Source organism: Lissotriton helveticus, chromosome 9 (assembly GCF_964261635.1).
Source record: "Lissotriton helveticus chromosome 9, aLisHel1.1, whole genome shotgun sequence".
NCBI lineage: Eukaryota > Metazoa > Chordata > Amphibia > Caudata > Salamandridae > Lissotriton > Lissotriton helveticus.
Genome location: NC_136070.1, coordinates 91,498,789 through 91,517,635, shown reverse-complemented (window position 1 = coordinate 91,517,635; position 18,847 = coordinate 91,498,789). Strand labels below are relative to the sequence as shown.

The 18,847-nt window shown below is 46.6% G+C and overlaps 1 protein-coding gene across 1 annotated transcript in view; it reads right to left on the bottom strand.

Moving 5' to 3' along the window:
- Positions 1 to 18,847, bottom strand: part of EIF2S1 (eukaryotic translation initiation factor 2 subunit alpha) — a 187,740-nt gene that overhangs the window by 82,328 nt on the left and 86,565 nt on the right. The window contains exon 5 of the mRNA XM_078659540.1: positions 18,414 to 18,520. Within this exon, the coding sequence (XP_078515666.1) occupies positions 18,414 to 18,520 (107 nt within the window). The remainder of the gene's footprint in view (positions 1 to 18,413; positions 18,521 to 18,847) is intronic.

The window sequence follows — 18,847 nt, the reverse complement described above, 5'->3', positions numbered from 1 at the left end:
TATGCTGTAGTGGCTGATGGTACTGTGATGAGAGTCTGCCTGTGCTGCTCAGAATATGAACCTACCGCATATTAACCCTCTGCATGCTCTGAACATGATGTGTGTTCACCAAGAATATAGGGTTTTATTCAGAGACCGGAGCACTCTGCTGGCACGGCGAGCGGAGGCAGTGATAAGGACTAGAGTTGTTGCCTTTCAATTTGCCCAGTAAAATTATATCCCAATGGCTGATGATTACAACCCTGTGGTCGAACAAAGAGGGCTCTATGACCCTGCGTCTTAAAACACAACAGAAATCATTGTGCTTCAATATGGATTAATTAGATTTTAAGTGGCGATAAAGAAAAGTCAGCTCTGCCTGTAGACAGGACTCCATTGTGATGGCTAAATTTGAGATTTCCATGATGTGTAGCAAGGCTTTGGGAAGAAAGGTTTTCTATTGTATAGTCACTCTTGTCTTAGCTTCAGCCTGTTTGATGCCTTCTGTTTCTCGGTTTATTTGCAGCCTTGCACATAAGTAGAGACATGTAAAAGAATATACAAAACAGAGAAACAAATGTCCTTGAAATATGCCTTGCTGGAGGTGGGTTTGCAATCTTAGATCGATCCACCAATATTGTTTTATATCAAGTAGTTTATTATTATTTATCATAGAGGATGAACGAGGGCAGAGTGAAGACTTGGGTTACTTTAAATACAAAGATGCTGTTTTTGCAAATTAGAGCATGATGATAAAGATAAAGTAGTCAAAGCCATATTAATAATATGGCACTTTACGATGTCATAAGCAATGCACTCGTCAGGCATCCTTTTTAAGGTTTCGCACTGCGAACCGATCGCGAAGCGATCGTCGCTGCGAGACTCTATTGTAATCATTTCTGCTTTCAAGGAGTCAAGGGAGACAGGAGACAAGTGATGTGCACGCGCGCGTAAACGGATCAGGTCACGCGCGCTTCCTGTCTCCCATGGCTCCTTGGAAGCAGACTCACACGCACACACACACACACACACACACATACATACAGACCCCCCCCGCCGCCGCGCATACACACAGTCACACACACACATAGAGAACCCCCCCAACCCCGCCGCCGCGCATACACAGACGAACGCACACACACACACACATACAGAGAACGCCCCCCCGCTGCCGCGCACACACACACACACACACACACACACACACACACACACACACACACACACACACACACACAGAGAACCCCCCCGCAGCCACGCATACACACACGCATGCACACACACACACACATACATACAGAACCCCCCAGTCCCCGGGCGCTTACACACACACATCCCCCTACCTCGGCTCGGCGTGTCTTCTCATCACAGCTTGCGCAGGGACAGCCAAAGTGCACGCGCACGGCGACGGCGTCTCCTGCGCTACAACCGTGGTTTCGGTTTCGCGGCCTAACCTTGCCATTGGCTGTACTGCCACCAACCGGCACTTAATTAGCTGCAGAGCAATTACGCAGCTTTGTCCCTGCTTCTTGAAGAGTTCCCCGAGCGAGCAGTATAGCACACAGGTCACTTAGGGACATATTGCTTGGTGGGGCGTGAGTCTAATGTGGGGCAAGTGATTCGGTGTTACATATAAGTCGTGTATGCAGAAATCCCCCCCCCCCCGAACCCAATGCACATATAGTGCTTTGCTTTAGTTGCACTCCTGAACTCCTGCCATACTCTAGAAATCCGGTAGTAAATCAGGAGCACTGCAACAGTCAGAGGCCGCAAAATAAGTTCACGCTTCTTCCCCGCAGACACTGGGTGCCCTTGGCACGACCCATGGCCTCATCTCTCCCGGTGCCCGGGCTCCTTTCTACATCAGGGTGCTTGGCAGCAGCCGGGCCTCGCCCGCTATCCCCTGTGCCAACCTCATCTCCGTGGGACGCCAAAATTACAGTCCGAAACCAACCGGCCTAATCTCTGCCCCTCCATGACACCGGTATTGTGCGCTCAGTTTCAGCGCCTCCCCTCACATTTTTTTTTTTTTTTTTTAATCGGTTTGTTTTCCATTTTTTCTTGGCTTAGAGCCAGGTGCTGCCTTCTTGGGTTTGAAAGAATGCAGACTTTTTCGGCGCCCGTTGAATTGTCATTTTACTCATTTATTACACTTCACCTGACCATACAGTGGACACATTGTTAGATAAACACCATGTCAATCTGACCTCCCCCCCCTGTTTTGATAGAGGTTTGTGCTCCCGTATTTCTTTTACGTTAAATGGGGCGAGTTTAGCCATTCAAAGGAGAATACCACAGGTGAAGGCATCACGGGCATCTATTTTTCCACAAATGGTTCTGGAAGATTTTGATGCGAGGGCTCCTCGGATTAGTGTTTTTATATTTACAATAACGCGGTTATGTAAAAAAAACAAAAAACAGGCATATTTGTAGGATATAAAACAACCTTTCAAAGGGCACCATAACACCCCGCACGGCCCTTGGGTGCCCCAGGGTGGGGGGCGGGTGGGCGTACAGGGGCCGGAGAAATACGTGACCGGAAGTTGGAAGCAGCGCCTCACTCCACTTCTTGCAACAGCTTCCTTTTTACGGTGACCGTGGCTCTTTCTACAGTCTTCACTGCACCTGCTACACGGATAACTATGTCCCTGTGAATTATCGGGGCAGCGGCTGACGTGTCTCTGTTCCAGCACAGAAAACACCTGGTTGTGGTTCGCCCAGAGAGCAGACCACCACCTGCCCCACCCCCACTCAAGCTAATTAGGTCAGAATAATTGTGCAGCTACAGATTAAGATGCTCATTTAGACTCCAATTAAAACAAGCATTTGCAATGCAATAGGTCTCGCATTGACACAAGTGAGCTATTGACATTGTAAATAACAATGCCTTTTATTTATGTTTTTTAAAAAAAAGAAAAATAAAAGGAATTGTTATTTGCAATGTCAGCTCAAACTCACGTCAATGCGAAACCTATTGCATTGTAAATGCTTGTTTTATTTATGTGTTGGTTTTGGAAATAGATACATTAATAGCATTGTCATTTACAATGTCAATAGCTTAAACTTTCGCAAATGTGACACCTATTGCATTTGTAATGCAATATGTGTTGAGAGTGAATGAGTGAGTCAGTGAGTGAGAATGAGGGGGCGAGTCAGTCAGTGAGTGAGTGAGAGAGTCAGTTAGTGAGTGAGAGAGAGTGGGTGAGTCGGTCAGTGAGAGTCTGGCCAGTGACAGTGAGTGAGAGAGTGGGAGAGTCGGAGAGTGAGAGAATCAGTGTGAGTGAGAGAGTTAGTGTGAGTGAGAGAGTTAGTGTGAGTGTGAGTGAGAGTGTCAGTGAGAGAGTGAGAGTCTGTGAGAGTGGCAGTGAGAGTGTTAGAGAGGGAGAGTCTGTGAGAGTGTGATAGTTAGTGCGAGTCAGTCAGCCATTAATGCAAGGCATTTGCAGGTAGGGTGAGTACTCTTAAGCTCAACTTTAAATTTATAAATCCGGATGGAAATTTAATTAAATATTTTACCATTTGTTTTTTGCTTGATTAATGCTCGTTTCTTTATTTGTGCACGTTGTTTTGTGGTTGAAATCATCACAATTGAGACAGTCAGGGTCTCCGGTTTTCAGTAAAGGCTCTGGATACTATTAAAGATTCAGTGGAGGTCCAGAACAGTCAAAAGGTTTAGAACCGCAGGTCCAGTTATGAAGTCATTATTCGTGGGAGCGTAATTACAATTTTGTTTATTGTGGGTATGCAGTTGGGAGTATAAGCAATGTGGGCAATTTGTAGATAGTAATAGAGAAGGATTGCCAGATGCTAATCCATGAGAGGTGTTGGTATGCTGCACATAGTAAAACAGCACCATAAAAAAACAAGCTGCCGTATTTTATAAATCCCCATCATTTTACCAACATTTGAAGGATGAACAACCCAGTGGGCACGCTTGTATATGAGCCTGTGCCTTGCACCTTACATGTTTACATTACAACTTGTGCTTGCAAGAGTAATTAAATCAAGAGACACTTGCATATGCGCGTAAAACAAATTAAAGCTGAAAAGAAGGGGCCGCAAAAAGCATAGCAGTGTCCAGTGAAATACGCATTAATCGGAAAACAAAGGTACGACAGATCTATATGTCAAGGGAAAGTGATAAGCGATATCTCAATAATTAAATCAAGATACACTGTATGTGTAGCATAAGGAAAGACAGAACGAAAGAGAAGTGAAAGAGTGGCACAAACTGCTGTATTTCATAAATCCCCATCATTTTAGTAACATTTGAAGGATGACCAACCCAGTGGGCGCGCACGAATATGAGTCTGTGCCTTGCGCCTTACATCTTTACATTATAACTTGTTCTTGCAAGTGTGTTTTTTGTTATACTAAGGTGTGTGGGGATGGGGCAATAACTGGTGCAGCTTAAAAAAATGCAATGCCTATAGGGGAAAGTGGTTGTTTTCCGCACGCTCTAACTTTCTTTGTGCTAAAGTGAAGTATTTTCGCTGCACCACCAAAAGCTACGCACACACCGGAGAAGAAATCTCTAAGATATCGCCGCACAGATGCCAGTGTCCTTGTGCGCACCATACAGTGGCACCAAAGCAATGTAAAAAAAACTTTAAAAAATATGCACAAAAACATATGCTTGTGTGTGAAAAGCTACGCACTAACCAGGGAACAAAGCTCCAAGAGATCTAACAGGAAAGGAAGCGCAGCGAAAAGATCAACACTGTAAAGGGGCCCAATCAAATAAGTGAAGTATTATCATGGCAAAACGCACTAACAGAAGAACAAAGCTCCAAGATATCAAGCTCTAAGATATCGACGCACAGATGCCAGTTTCCCTGTATGATCATAAAAAAGCTGGTTACAAGAGCAAAGAACAACAAGTCAGGTATTGAAAAATTCACAGCCGCAGCCCGGCTTGGACAGGAAGCCAGGCTACCTGTGTTGGGACGGGGACGGGGGCGGGGCCGCAAACATGAAGCAGATGGGAGCCTACCCCGCGCTCCTGTGCCCGTGAAGCCAGTCGGAAGATTTGAGTGTGAGATAACGAGGCTCGCATGCTCGTGGAGAGCCCCGCCTGTTGCAGAGACTGACCCGCTGGCTGCCGAGGGAGAGAGGGACACGCTGAAAGAGCCCGGTGAGTGTGTCTGTGTTTGTGTGTGTCTGTGTGTGTGTGCGTGCGTGTGTGTCTCTGTGTGTGTGTGCGCGTGTGTCTGTTTGTGCGCGCGTGCGCGTGTCTGTGTGTATGTGTTATCACATGGGAGAATCCCCTGCGCCTGCCTATCCCGTCTCACATTCCCAGGAAGTGGCTGACAAAAGATGCTTTGCTGGACGTACACCAGCTCGACCTAAAAAGGGCACAGACTCTGGCACGAAAGAGTGGACAAAACTTCAAAACAGGCACAAATACCAAAGCAAAATAAGCACAAATACCAAAGCAAAAAAAGCACAAATACCAAAGCACAGGGGACAAACTGGCACAAAAGCTACAGCACAGGGGGCGGGGCGAGAGGGGAAGAGAGGAGAGACGGAGACTCGAGGCAGACGGTCAGATCCAAACCAGACCAGTCCAAGGTAAGTGGGAGCTGGGCCCTGCATGGACAGGCCACACGGATGGACCGCTGACTGGTCCAGTGGCACCCTTCTCCCTGCCCAGCAGCACTCTGGAGCCGTACAACAGTGCAACACATCCCGTTACTGGCTGGGTGTTTTCAGTGGCACAGCTGTCCTCAAACTCTATCAAACTCTTAGCCCCCGTCCTCAGCAGGAGAAGCAGAAAGCACATAGATAGGAATGCTAAGGGGACTGGTATGGAGTCTGCAGTCACAAAACTGGCTGGATGAAATGCCTCAATAGTTCCAGAAAAGAAGATGTTGCAATAACACAACCCTCTTTCAGACTCTTTGTATTTACTCAGACTACCCTTTGATGATAAACCCCAGACTTTTCTGTGGCAGACGTTCGCCAATGTTTTGCACATACACAAGAAACATCCAAAGGGTTATTGCGACAAATGCAGCAAACAAAGCATGGTATGCACAGTAAGTCAGTTTCCCTAACAGGAGACTCAGGTTTCAACAGTCAGCTGCTGACAACACCAGTTGTATGATGCACATAGCTAAATCTGGGCAAGTGCCAGATTTGCTACCAGGTACCAAAATAACAAGTTCCTAATCTTTGGTAACGCTCTTTCTGGCAAATACATTAACTACAGATTCCTCACCTTCAAATACCCAGCAGAGACCAGACAACACTTCTTTAGCAATGCTCCCACATGCCGCTAGGTGACACCATGTGGCTTTTCATGGACTATGTACTGCCCAAGAAGTGATGGAAGGGAGCCACATACATGTGCCACCCCTGCATACTGATGTCAGTTTCTTGCTGGTCTTTTTTACATCCTTCTATGTGTAATGTCACTTTGGAGCACCAGTGTGCAGATTCCTAACTTGGTTAGATGTTAAAGAGAGGCCAATTACAGAATGGTGAGCTGGGAGTGCAGTGAGGAATCTGAAGTTACATAGACTATCCACCAGGAAAGGCGTTACCATTGGTGGTTTTTGTTCTTCTGATGGATACTTCTAACCACAGATTCCTCATCTTGGAATAGATACCAAAACAGTACCTCTCCAGGTGGACACAGATCACATTTCCTTACAGCCAGACCAAGTTGCTACTTCTTTGTCAGTGTGTAGTACTTAATTTAAAGTATTATCTACCACAACAGGATCCTCTTCTGCACAGCTTTCTTTTTCTTCATTCCATAGAACTCACCAAAAAGTTGATCAACTACACAATGTTCCTTGGTACAATCAATATAAAATCTTAATGCCCTTTTGGGGTCCACCCGATGAAACTTCTTTTGAGAGGTGAGGTGGGGCAAAGAATACAGGCAGTGTAACAGATTCCCTAAAATGGAAAAGAGTCACAACTTCAGGCAAGAAGGCCGCCTGACGCCAAATACACCAATTTGTTTGAAAAAAGGTGGTGTAGGGTGGATGCACCGATAGTGCCCGATGCTTACTTGTGTGACTAGCTGTAGTTATTGTGATAAGGAAGATAGTTTTGAGAGTCACAGTGAGCACCTATGCATTGGCTTTAAGAGTGTGCAAATGAGAAACGTTAAGACCAAATTAAGGTTCTTCCTAAGGCATCATGAACGTTTTGGGGGAAACAAGTATGTCAAGCCTTAAAAAAGCCTAATCACAACAGGTGATTTAAACAAGAATGTCTGGTCTGACAACCGTAGAAAGGCAGATGAATAACCTTTAACAGTGCCCACTTAACGACCTTGGTGACCCAGAGGGGAAAAAACAACAAAAAGAACATTTAACAGCTTGTAAAGAGTCAATCTTGCAGTTACCACATCAAACTTGTCCCATTGCCCTGTGTAAACCACTTCCAACGGCAAATCAAAGACATTCAACTGCCATAGCCATACCAGTTGTTCCTGGTGTTCTTCAAATCTCAGCAAGAGAGGCAGAGGCATACAGGAGTCCAGAGTTTCAATCAAGCCGGAATGCATATTCTAGAAACTGTTCTGGCGGAAACTCCAATGCACAAAACGTTTGACACTAAGTTCTACTTGATGGTAAAAAGATCTAATAAGGTTTCTCACTACTACAGGAAGATGCCAAAAACAACCCCAGGACACAGTCGCCGTTTGTGGTTTGCCAGACTCTGTCTGTTGAGCTCGTTCACTCTGGCGTTTAAGGACCCTGCCATGTTGTTCACAACCAGGAATATGACCTGACGTTACAATCACCTTCAAAGATGCAGAGCCTCCTGCACAATGCCAAGGATCCAACTCCACACTATTTGCTCGATGCATGGCTGTAGTGTTATCTGTGAGAATCTGGACTAACCTCCCTTCGATGGAAACAGCTCATAACTCCAGCAAGTTCATATGGAGTCAGGCTTCCATTGGAGACCAGAGTTCTCTGACATCCACCTCCCTCAGATGACCTCTCCAATCCAGCAGTGACACATCTATCATCATCGTCAGCTCTGGTGGGAAAGGGAGAAGGGCCTGCTTCCAGTCCAGTTTGGTTGAGTGATCACCATTGCAGATCATGTGCAGTCCTCTTCAATATTTGAAAGGTATTAGATACTTGGTGCTGGGCCCACTGGAACTTCAGATTTTACTTCAGAGCCCGCATATGCCACCTGACAATCAATAAAGAGGATGCAGGAGGCCAAAAATCCAAGAAGACTCAAAGATGCTCTCACTGAGAACCAGGATTGAGGCTGCAATATTGGGATCATAGTTGAATGTCCTGGAGGTGTTGCAAGGAGGGAATGTATGAACTATACAGTATCCAGGAATGCTCCAATAAAAGGAAGGCACTAAAAAAAGTCATATGAGATTTCGGCTTCTTGATTGTGATCACCAAAAATGTGAGGAGGTATGCCGTCATCTGGAGGTTGTCTAGGACTACCTGTGACAAGCCTGCATTCCACAGCTACTCGTCTTGGTAGGTAAGGGAAAACCTGTATCCCAAATTCCGTGGAGGAGTAGCAACCATTGCCATCCCTTCTGTGAACACCACAGTCTGAAAATGCTTCTGCCTACCGTGAACCGCAGGAAACATCTGTGTGCCTGCAGGATAGATGTATAAAAAACATGTTCTGCAGGTCCAAGGACACCATCCAGTAGCTTGGGTCAAGGGCAGACAGGGTCTCGGCAAGCATGAACATTTTGAATTAGCCTTCGCACAGGAAGGCATTGAGAAGTGTAGGCTTAAAATGGGCAGAAGGTAGGATAGGTGCTTCTCTGCAATTCACTTGGAAGAAATGAGTTACTTACCTGTAACTGCAGTTATCCAGTATTGGTGTCTTTCATAGATTCACATGCCTGAATCATTCCCCGTCGTCGAGACGGGAGCCTCCGGTACATAGAAAAGTAATGTCTTATAGACATACATAGAGAATAGTAGGCCTAAAGGCCTCACCTTAGTAACATATCCATGTCCTTTTGTAAAAAGGACCAAACTCTAGAGAAGAGCCAATCAGCTATCACCTCCCTCTAGAACCTTCCTGGCAGGAGCCTCAGTCCCTCAGATTTTCGTACGCACTAAGCTAAGTAGGCGTGACACTGAGAGAGTTAGGTGAGTCCTTCGAGGGGAGGCGGGAGGGTTGCATGTGAATCTATGAAAGACACCAATACTGGATAACTGCAGTTACAGGTAAGTAACTCATTTCTTATCCAGTATTATGGGTGTCTTTCATAGATTCACATGCCTGAATCAGAGTAGCAAGCAATGCAGAGTGCACATTTCTGATGGAACAGCATATACAAGTTCTTAGACAAGAAACATCATGCGAGCATGAACCATCATTAGAACTCCACAATAAGTATTACTAAAGAAATGTGCACACCAGAGTAGGATGGAGGGACGGAGGAAGGCTCCCCTTACTGAAAAGATGGCTTAACACTGATTGTCTCACTGCTGCATCATTCATCAGCTCCGTATCCAGGCAGTAGTGCGGCGACTTCCATGTTGCCGCCCTGCAAATGTCAATGACCGGCACCCCTGCAAAGAGAGCTATAGAAGTGGACATAGCTCTCGTGGAGTGCGCTCTCACTTTGGAATGCAATGGCTGTCCGGCTTGGACATGACAGAAAGCAATGGCTGCAGAAATCCATCTGGAGATGTTCTGCTTGGCAAGCGGTAGACCTTTCCTAGGTCTGCTGTAAGCTACGAATAGCTGGTTAGATTTCCTGAATGTTTTCGTTTTGTCAGTGTAAACTTCAAGCATTGCTTGAGATCCAAAGAAAGCAGCGATCTCTCAGCTGCCGTGCTTGGGTTTGGAAAGAAGGAACGCAGAACCACAGGTTCATTTAGGTGGAAGTCCGACGGGACTTTTGAGATAAACCTAGGATTGGTTCTCAGGATTACTCTGTCGTTATTAAATAGTAGAAAAAGATGCTGGATTGAAAACACCTGTATCTCACTGACCCCCCTTGCAGATGTGAGCGTCAGGAGGAGTGCTGATTTCCACGAGGCATACTTTAGGTCAGCTCTGTGTACTGGTTTGAACGGATGTTTCATGAGCTGGTTAAGAACCACATTGAGATGCCAGGTAGGTGGCAACATCCTTACTGGCGGGAAAGATCTGTATAATCGTTTTAGAAATTGCTTAATCAACCCGCTTGACCAGAGCGATGGACTCGTTGAAGTTCTTTATAACGAGATATTGCTGCTAAGTGTACTTTAATGGAGGAGTGGGCTAGGCCCGACTGTGCCAGATGTAATAGATAAGGTAATATTTGCTCCGGTGATGTGGAGAAAGGCCGAATTCCGTGATCTGCACACCAAACACAAAAGTGCTTCCATTTCAGGGAATACGTCTTGGTCGTGCTATCCGCCCTTGCTCTGGCAAGAATGTCTGCAGTCTTGTGGAATATTCAGATTGTGGAACTCTCTGAACTCAGGAGCCAGGCGACTAACCGGAGAGACTTCAGATCCGGATGTTGCACTTTATTGTTGTTCATTGTAAGCAGAGATAGATACTGCCACAGGTGGACCGGCGGCTCCAGGGATAGACGGTGGAGCTCCGTGAACCAATGTCGCCTCGGCCAAGTTGGGGCTATTAAAATTAGAGTACAAGGCTCCACCTAAATTTTCCTGAGGACTCTGGGAAGCATGGGGAATGGCGGAAAGGCGTACGCAACGACGTTGCGCCATGAGATGGAAGATACATTCCCTAGAGACCCTGACTGGGAATGCCAACTTGCGAAGTGTGGGCATTTGGCGTTCATTGTCGTCAAAAATAGATCGATTTGCGGCGTGCCCCATCTGGAGAAGATCTGGTCGATAATTTGTTGATCTAATTCGAACTCGTGTGACGATGTTTTCTGCCTGCTCAACACGTCGGTGAGCACATTGTCCATGCCTGGGACATAGTCCGCTCTTAGGGTTATATTGTGGAGTGTGAGCCAATTACAGATTATTTTTTGCAACTCGCGAGAGTGTGTCAGAGAGCGTGTCTCTCCCTCTTTGTTGAGGTAGTGCTTAGTCGTGGTGTTGTCTGGCCGGATGAGCACCAGGGAATGTTTTATTCTTGGCAGGAAAGCTTGAAGGGCCAGGAAGACCGCCCGCAGTTCAAGCAGATTGATATGTATTTTCTTCTCCATAGGAGACCAGTACCCGCTTATCTGTAGCTCTTGCAGAAAAACTCCCCAGCCTTCCAAGGAGGCGCCTGTTGTGACAACATGAGGAGCAGCCGGAAGCAGGAATGACAAGCCTTGGGACAGGTTTTGAGATGACATCCACCATTGCAGGTCTCCGACCATTTGAGGATTCACTTTTATGTGGTCGTCGAATGACCCTGTGCATTGGACCCACTGCTTCGAGAGCACCTCCTGTAGATTCCTCATTCGTAGTCGACAGTGAGGAATCAGGAGGATACACGCTGACATCATCCCCAGGAGGGATTTGAAGAGACGGACTGTCAAGACTTTCTTCGAGGCTACTATAGCAGCTAGTGCAAGGGGCTTGTTCATCCTCTCTCTGGATGGGAAAGCTTTTGCTGACCGTGTGTCCAGGGTTGCACCTAGGAAACTGATGCACTGAGAAGGTTGTAGGACCGATTTTTCCTGATTGAGGGTGAGACCCAAGCAATCGAAAAGCTTTAAACAGGCGTTGGAAGACCTGGACGTGTCTTCTAAGGATGGAGCCCTGACCTGCCAGTCATTCAGATACGGAAAGACGTGGTGAGGGCACTGTCTGAGATATGCCGCCACCGGGGTACGACATTTCGTGAATATGCGCGGTGCAGACTTGAGCCCGAAGGGCAGAACGCGAAACTGCAAGTGTCTGCCCGCTACTGCAAATCGCAAGTACCTTTTTGTGATTCCTGTGAATTGGGATATGGAAGTAAGCGTCCTGTATGTCTAGGGACGCCCTAAAATCCTGCTGTTACAGTAGTCGCAAGACCTCCTGGATCTTTACCAAGCGAAACAACTGCTTCTTAGGAATTTGTTGAGGGCCCTAAGGTCCAAGATTGGTTTCCACTTCTTGTCTTTTTTCTGGATCAAAAGAAGCAGGAATAAAACCATTTTCCCTTCTGAGATGGAGGTACTCTCTCTATTGCTCCTTTCTGCAGCATATTTGAGATTTCTCATAGAAGCAGCCGTAGATTTTTGTTATGTCCGCTGTCCTTTACCTTGAAAGGAAGACCTCCCAAAAGAGGATTGCTTGTTTTGCTGTTGTTGGCGCCGTTGGTATTGCGGTCTACTCTGGCCCGAACGGCAGGAAGACTTGTATTAATAATTTCCTCTGTAGGAAGACTGTCCTCTTCCTCTATTCTACTAAAGGACTGATCCTTATACTGAAGAGTGCCCAAAGCTCTTGCAGGGTCTGCTTCGTCAATTTTTTGTTCCAAATAGTAACTGGCTAACATATGGCATGTCCAAAATCTTTGTTTGCACCTCAGGACGGAAAGAGGTTGCCTTTAGCCATCCTTGGAGCCGCAAGACTGCTGCTCCAGCCAACTGGCAGAACCCTGTCATAGCGATATCCATCGCGCAGTCTATAGTTTCTGACGCCGATGCTTCACCATCTAGCAGAATCCTCTTTACTTCCTCTGTGGATGAACCTGGCAATTCCGACAGCTATGGGGCTATGTGTGCCCACAATTGCTTATTATAACGTCCCAAGAGTGCTAGGGCGTTCGCGGCCTTTACCGTCATTGTCGATATTGAGGAAAACCTGTTCCCAATGTTGTCCACTCTTCTTACCTCCTTATCAGGAGGAAGCGACAAAGGGGCCGAAGGATTCCTGGAGGTCTTCTGGGCCGCCTGTGTCACCACGGAGTCCGGCTTAGTATGTCCTGTTAAACATGCCGGTGCTGTATCTGGCGCCCTATACTTCTTATCCAACTGAGGGATCACTGGTGATACAGAGGAGGGGTTCTGCATGACCCTTACCCCTCTGACTATAAGTAATCGATAATCGGTATTGACCTTACTGCCTTCTTGAGAGGTTCTGTGAAGTCATACAAGAAGCAGACCTGTTCTTGAGAGACCATTGAGATCTTAAAAGGTTGAGCAGCCCTCTCTACCACATTATAAGATTCCAGAATTATCAGAATTTCCCTCGTCGACGAGTCCGTCGACGAGATCGGCGTCATAGACTATGCCGTCGTAGACGAGCAGTCATAGACGAGGCCGCCGTAGGCGACGCCATAGACGATCCGTTGTAGACGAGGCCGTCGACGACGAGCCATCGCAGAGGAGCAATCTTAGATGAGGCCATCGTAGATGAGGCCATCGTAGACGAGGCCATCGTAGACGAGGCCATCGTAGACGAGGCCATCGTAGACGAGGCCATGGTAGACGAGGCCATGGTAGACTAGGCCATGGTAGACTAGGCCATCGTCGACGCCGTAGACAGGCCGTCGTAGACGAGCAGTCATAGACAAGGCCGTCAATGACGATGCCGTCGTAGATGAGCCATCGAAGACGAGCCGTCGTAGATGAGGCCATCGTAGACGAGGCCATCGTAGCCATGGACAGGCCATCGTAGACGAGGCCATCGTAGCCATGGACAGGCCGTCGTAGACGAGCGTCATAGACGAGGCCATCGTCGGCGCCATAGACAGGCCTTCGTAGACGAGCAGCCATAGACGAGGCAGTCGTCGACGACGCAGTCGTAGACGAGCAATCGTAGACAAGCCATCGTAGATGAGGCCATCATAGACGAGGCCATCGTAGACGAGGCCATCATAGACGAGGCCATCGTAGACGAGGTCATCGTCGACGCCGTAAACAGGCCGTCATAGATGAGCCATTGTAGATGAGCCGTCGTAGACGAGCCATCGTCGACGAGCCGTCGTCGACGAGCCGTCGTCGACGAGCCGCCGTAGACGAGCCGCCGTAGACGAGCCATTGTAGATGAGCCATTGTAGATGAGCCATTGTAGATGAGCCATTGTAGATGAGCCATTGTAGATGAGCCATTGTAGATGAGCCATCGCAGACGAGCCATCGCAGACGAGGCCATCGTAGACGAGGCCATCGTAGACGAGGCCATCGTAGATGAGGCGCAGAAGAGTCCATCGTAGATGAGGCCGTCGTAGATGAGGCCGTCGTCGACGAGCCGTCGTAGACGAGCCGTCGTCGACGAGCCGTCGTCGACGAGCCGTCGTAGACGAGCCATCGTAGACGAGCCGTCGTAGACGAGCCGTCGTAGACGAGCCGTCGTAGACGAGCCGTCGTAGACGAGCCATCGTAGACGAGCCATCGTAGACGAGGCCATCGTAGACGAGGCCATCGTAGACGAGGCCATCGTAGACGAGGCCATCGTAGACGAGGCCATCGTAGACGAAGAGGCTGTAATAGGCAATGATGATGATTTTTTCGTTGACGATGTTGGCTTCTTAGTCTTTACCTCAGGAGGTATAGAAGACGCCTTCCTGAAGGGTCTTATGACCAGAGGAGGTGATTTTGACGGCTCAGAAGTCGTCTTTTTTTACATGATTTTTCTCCCAAAATCAAGTCCTTTACTCTCCTTTACCACAGAGTGAGGAGATTTTTAAGAACTGCGCCCAGAAGACCCATGGGTGATCTTTTTGAGGGCCTTCTCAGGATTTTCCCCTGAGGAATGAGTCTGAGGAGATTCTCTTCTCTTTTGAGGTCTCCTAGACGTTGAGGATAACGCCTCATCACGGACACTGGAGAAAATAAAAAACCTCCTTTCTGGTCTTAGTGTTTGACACCATATTAAAAATCGCCCTTCACGACCTCTCAAAAACTTACTTGAGAAAGTGAGACATACCTTGCAGTCTTTCACCTGCGGTATAGAAAGTAAATGCGGTCCGTGTGAGGATCAAAGCAGAGCAACCTCTAGAAACAAGTTGCACAGGCTCTTAAAAAATCTTTTCTTCTCCTTACCAGACCTTCTTTAAAGAATGTATTTGAAGATAATCCATAGTAGAAAAGAATCCTTGACAACAAAGTCATTTAATGAAGTGAAAAAACACAGAATCTGAGCAGAGCTCAGAGGAGACTCCCTTAGCACAACGTGCGGTAGAAAATCTGAGGGACTGAGGCTCCTGCCAGGAAGGTTCTAGAGGGAGGTGATAGCTGATTGGCTCTTCTCTAGAGTTTGGTCCTTTTTACAAAAGGACATGGATATGTTACTAAGGTGAGGCCTTTAGGCCTACTATTCTCTATGTATGTCTATAAGACATTACTTTTCTATGTACCGGAGGCTCCCGTCTCGACGACGGGGAATGATTCAGGCATGTGAATCTATGAAAGACACCCATAATACTGGATAAGTGGGGGGTGGATTTGACACGACAGAAAGAAAGGGAAGGGCACAGTGATGCTGAACGAAGGACTCATTTATCAGACCCTGGAAGGAAGTGATGCACACTACATCACACAGGGTGCATGTACGCCACTAACTGCAAGCTAAAGCGGCTTGGTGGCGGTTACCGAAGCAGAAGGGGACTAGAGAGCTGATGCCCTTGTTTGACTACCAGATACAAGTACCCAGCCTTGAAAGGACAGGGGTCATTGTAGTAGTAGTTGGGGAGACCGACTGTGCTGATACAACAGACCCCTAACGTGGCCTCTGAATTTCCTAAACTAGTGAGGAAACGGTTTGCCAGGTGTCAAAAGACCCAGGAAACCTGCCGTGGCTCTACTTTCTTTGAAGCGTTCCAAGGCAGAATCAGTTTCATCGTCAAACAGGCATGAACCATCAGAGGGCATAAACGTGAGAGGCCTTTACATTACCAGACAATCCTAGGGAGCTCATCCACGCGTAGGCAGAGCACCACAATGCTACCAACCACCCTTCCCAGACATTCAGTAATATCAAGGCCAGCACAAATCGGGTATTTTGTTGCATTTTTACCATCATATTTGAGCCATTGAGGCCCCAAGGTCTCCTAGGACTGCCATCAAGATCTCACTGGCATGAGTATATGGTGCCACTACGCAGACTGCATTGACCAATTTTGATGCCAGGCTAGTCCAGGAGAACATTTGTTTTCAAAATGTAAATTACTCTTGCACTCGCCATCCAGTAAAGTGGTGGGCAGTTAACTGGAGTTCACCACAGTGGCTGAAGCCTGAACAACCAGACTCTGGAGTAGGATGTTAGACAGGAAATCACAACAGACACCAATCTGATGTCAGGCCACCTGCTTAGACACCGGTGGGCTCAAACAGGGCTTTGACCAGGGTTTCATTAAGGTATCAGGGCGGGCCTCACTAAAAGGGAGCAGGGACTCCGATGTGGCTCGCCCAAGCTGTCAGATTTCCATAAGGACGTTTGTCTCAACCTCAATAGAGGTTAGTTGTATTTCCAAGTACTAAGCTGTTGATAGGGCTACCACTGCATATGATGCACTCTTTTCCGATGGCGGTCCAAATGGTGAGTTTAATCCTGTATCAGGGTAAGTATCAAGCCCACTGGCCTCTTGTACGTCCATGTTCAAATTGTCATCACAAAGAGGAGGTAGATCATCTCCTTCCCCACCATCATCATCTCTGGTGGGTGGTAAGCTTTGATCAAATTTGGAGCAAAAAAAAAAATTTGCAGAACATCTGATGGCACATCAGCCATAGTGGAGGCACTGGATCAGTCAAGCTGTTTTTTGGATGGTTGAGGTTTAGTAATTTCGTAGAGTAACATTTGTTGGGATTAGACAGACATTGGAATCAGCACCAGGTCCTCTTCTGGAATTTGTGGCATATGACTGGTGTCAACAAGGGAGAAACTGGCATAGGTCATGAAGCCTCGGCGGAAGTCTGAACCGCAGTCAGCACTGGGCCCATAATGTGGGCAAATGGGTCAAACAGTGGTAAACTGACTGTGGGCCCTTGTAGATCCTTGGGGCCTGAATGTGGACCAGAGGGAGCAGGAAGCACATCAAATATCTGCAGCATGGCCTCATTAAAGATGTTAAATTGCTCCAGCATCACCTTTCGCCTGGAAAATCTGAGGCACCCTGGGATCAAGTGGGAAATCTCTTCTGCAACCAGAGCTCTGGATGAGACAGGCTAACATCGTGATGGCCTAGCACCTTCACTTTGGATGGGAACTGGTGGAATGTGGGTTGAGTCCTGGTTCGCTTTCTTGTTTGTGCATTTGGACTTTCGATTTAGAATTATCAGAGGACTTCAACAGTGAAGTTGACCTTTCGCAAGAGTAGCCTCTAGAGTGGGAGTGAGTCCGCATTCTCGACTTGGAGTGGAAGCAGGCGCTAGAGGCCCACAATTACTTTTTGTGTTTGGCAACGTACATTTTTGTTTCATGGTCCCAGATCGCTTTCAGGCACACTTGTTGCTCGACTTTGTCGTGTCCCAAGTACCAGAAACACCTTGCGCATGTCTGTGACCAATATCTGTTTCTACATTAGCGGCATGGTTTGAAACCTGTAATCTTAAACAGACATCGTTTCATAGTGTAGTGGATTTTTTGGGGTTTTCAGGAGTCATTTAAAAGCAGAAGAAATTAGGAGCAAAGCTCTGAATCAGCGTTGGAAGGTACAGAAAGAAAAAAAACTAACATCAATGCACAGGTGTGGTGCTTAAATGCAGCTCTGCTTAGTAACATCCAGGGCTGTATGGAGTTAACTCCGAGCCGAACTGCCTCACCTAGCAGCACATGGAGCATTGCTAGAGTACAATTTTATAGAACCACTCTGGAACATGTGGAGTTTTCTAAGGTGAGGAATCTGCAGCTAGTAGTATCCATCAGAAGTATCACTGTTTCCCTAAAACTGTCATTTTCTACCTCTCTGCGTTTTCCTCAAGATCATTTGTCTAATTCTAATGAACATTCTTAGCACTCCCATATCTGCCATAGACTTTGGACTAAAACTGCTCTCTTCTGCTTCACATTTTCAACTGTGACCGTCATTCCCATTTTTTTTCCTTTCAAATTTGTGGAGATTTTCCTTAGGAGTTTAACTGAAAACTGAAGCATTTGTCTGGTGCAATGTTAAATTGCAAGCCACTTTATATGAAAATTTCCCTCAGAGTCATTTGTGCAGAAATCTGAAAAGGAATTTGCTTAGGCTAGGGAGGGGATTGGAGGTCTGCACTTGAGACTATATGCTTCGTAACATGGATACCCAATGAGGGTCTGAGTCATGCCACCCAGGTGAGGGTGCAGGGTCGGGCGGAGGCAGAATTTTTAAACTTAGAACACTAAAGGAAAATATTTTACTTAAATGTTTTTTCCACTCTGTTCGAGCCACCCCTTTGTCCCCCTTCACTCTAACCTTCCAGCTGAAGGTGGAACTGGGGTTGTGGTCATTATATAAAGTAGATGTTAGAAAGTTATAAGTGTGATATATTGACATAGGGGATCCAATTACACATACGAAGAGATGATAATAACGTGGCTACTTTATCTTTTGTTAAGTCAACAATAAAAATATAAGAGCAACGCTAAAGGTAACTTTGTAACCTACCTGCACGGATTTTGACTGCCTGTGGGGTGAGACGACGATTTATGTTGTCAATAAGCACACGCCTTTCCTCTTCTATCAAATCAAGTTCATCCAAAATTGATGGGTCACTGAATAAAAACAAAGAGAAAGGAAGTCAATTAAGAAAAGTTGCTCTACTACACTACTTCTTTACAATCTGCTGAGATCAGTATGTTGCACAGCAAGTAAGCAATGCTTCTTGGCAAGAAGACCTCATTACCACAGGAGAATTCAAATACAGTCCCATATGCAAGTCTACATATTCAACAGGATGGGAGGGAAATATTCTAGATTTAAATTACATTAATTTATGGCAACAAAACATTACATCTTAAACGTTTAATGCCAGAATAAGTGCACTTCTGACCATACTGTGATTCATTCACATTGGTTCACATTCCAGAACACAAAGTACA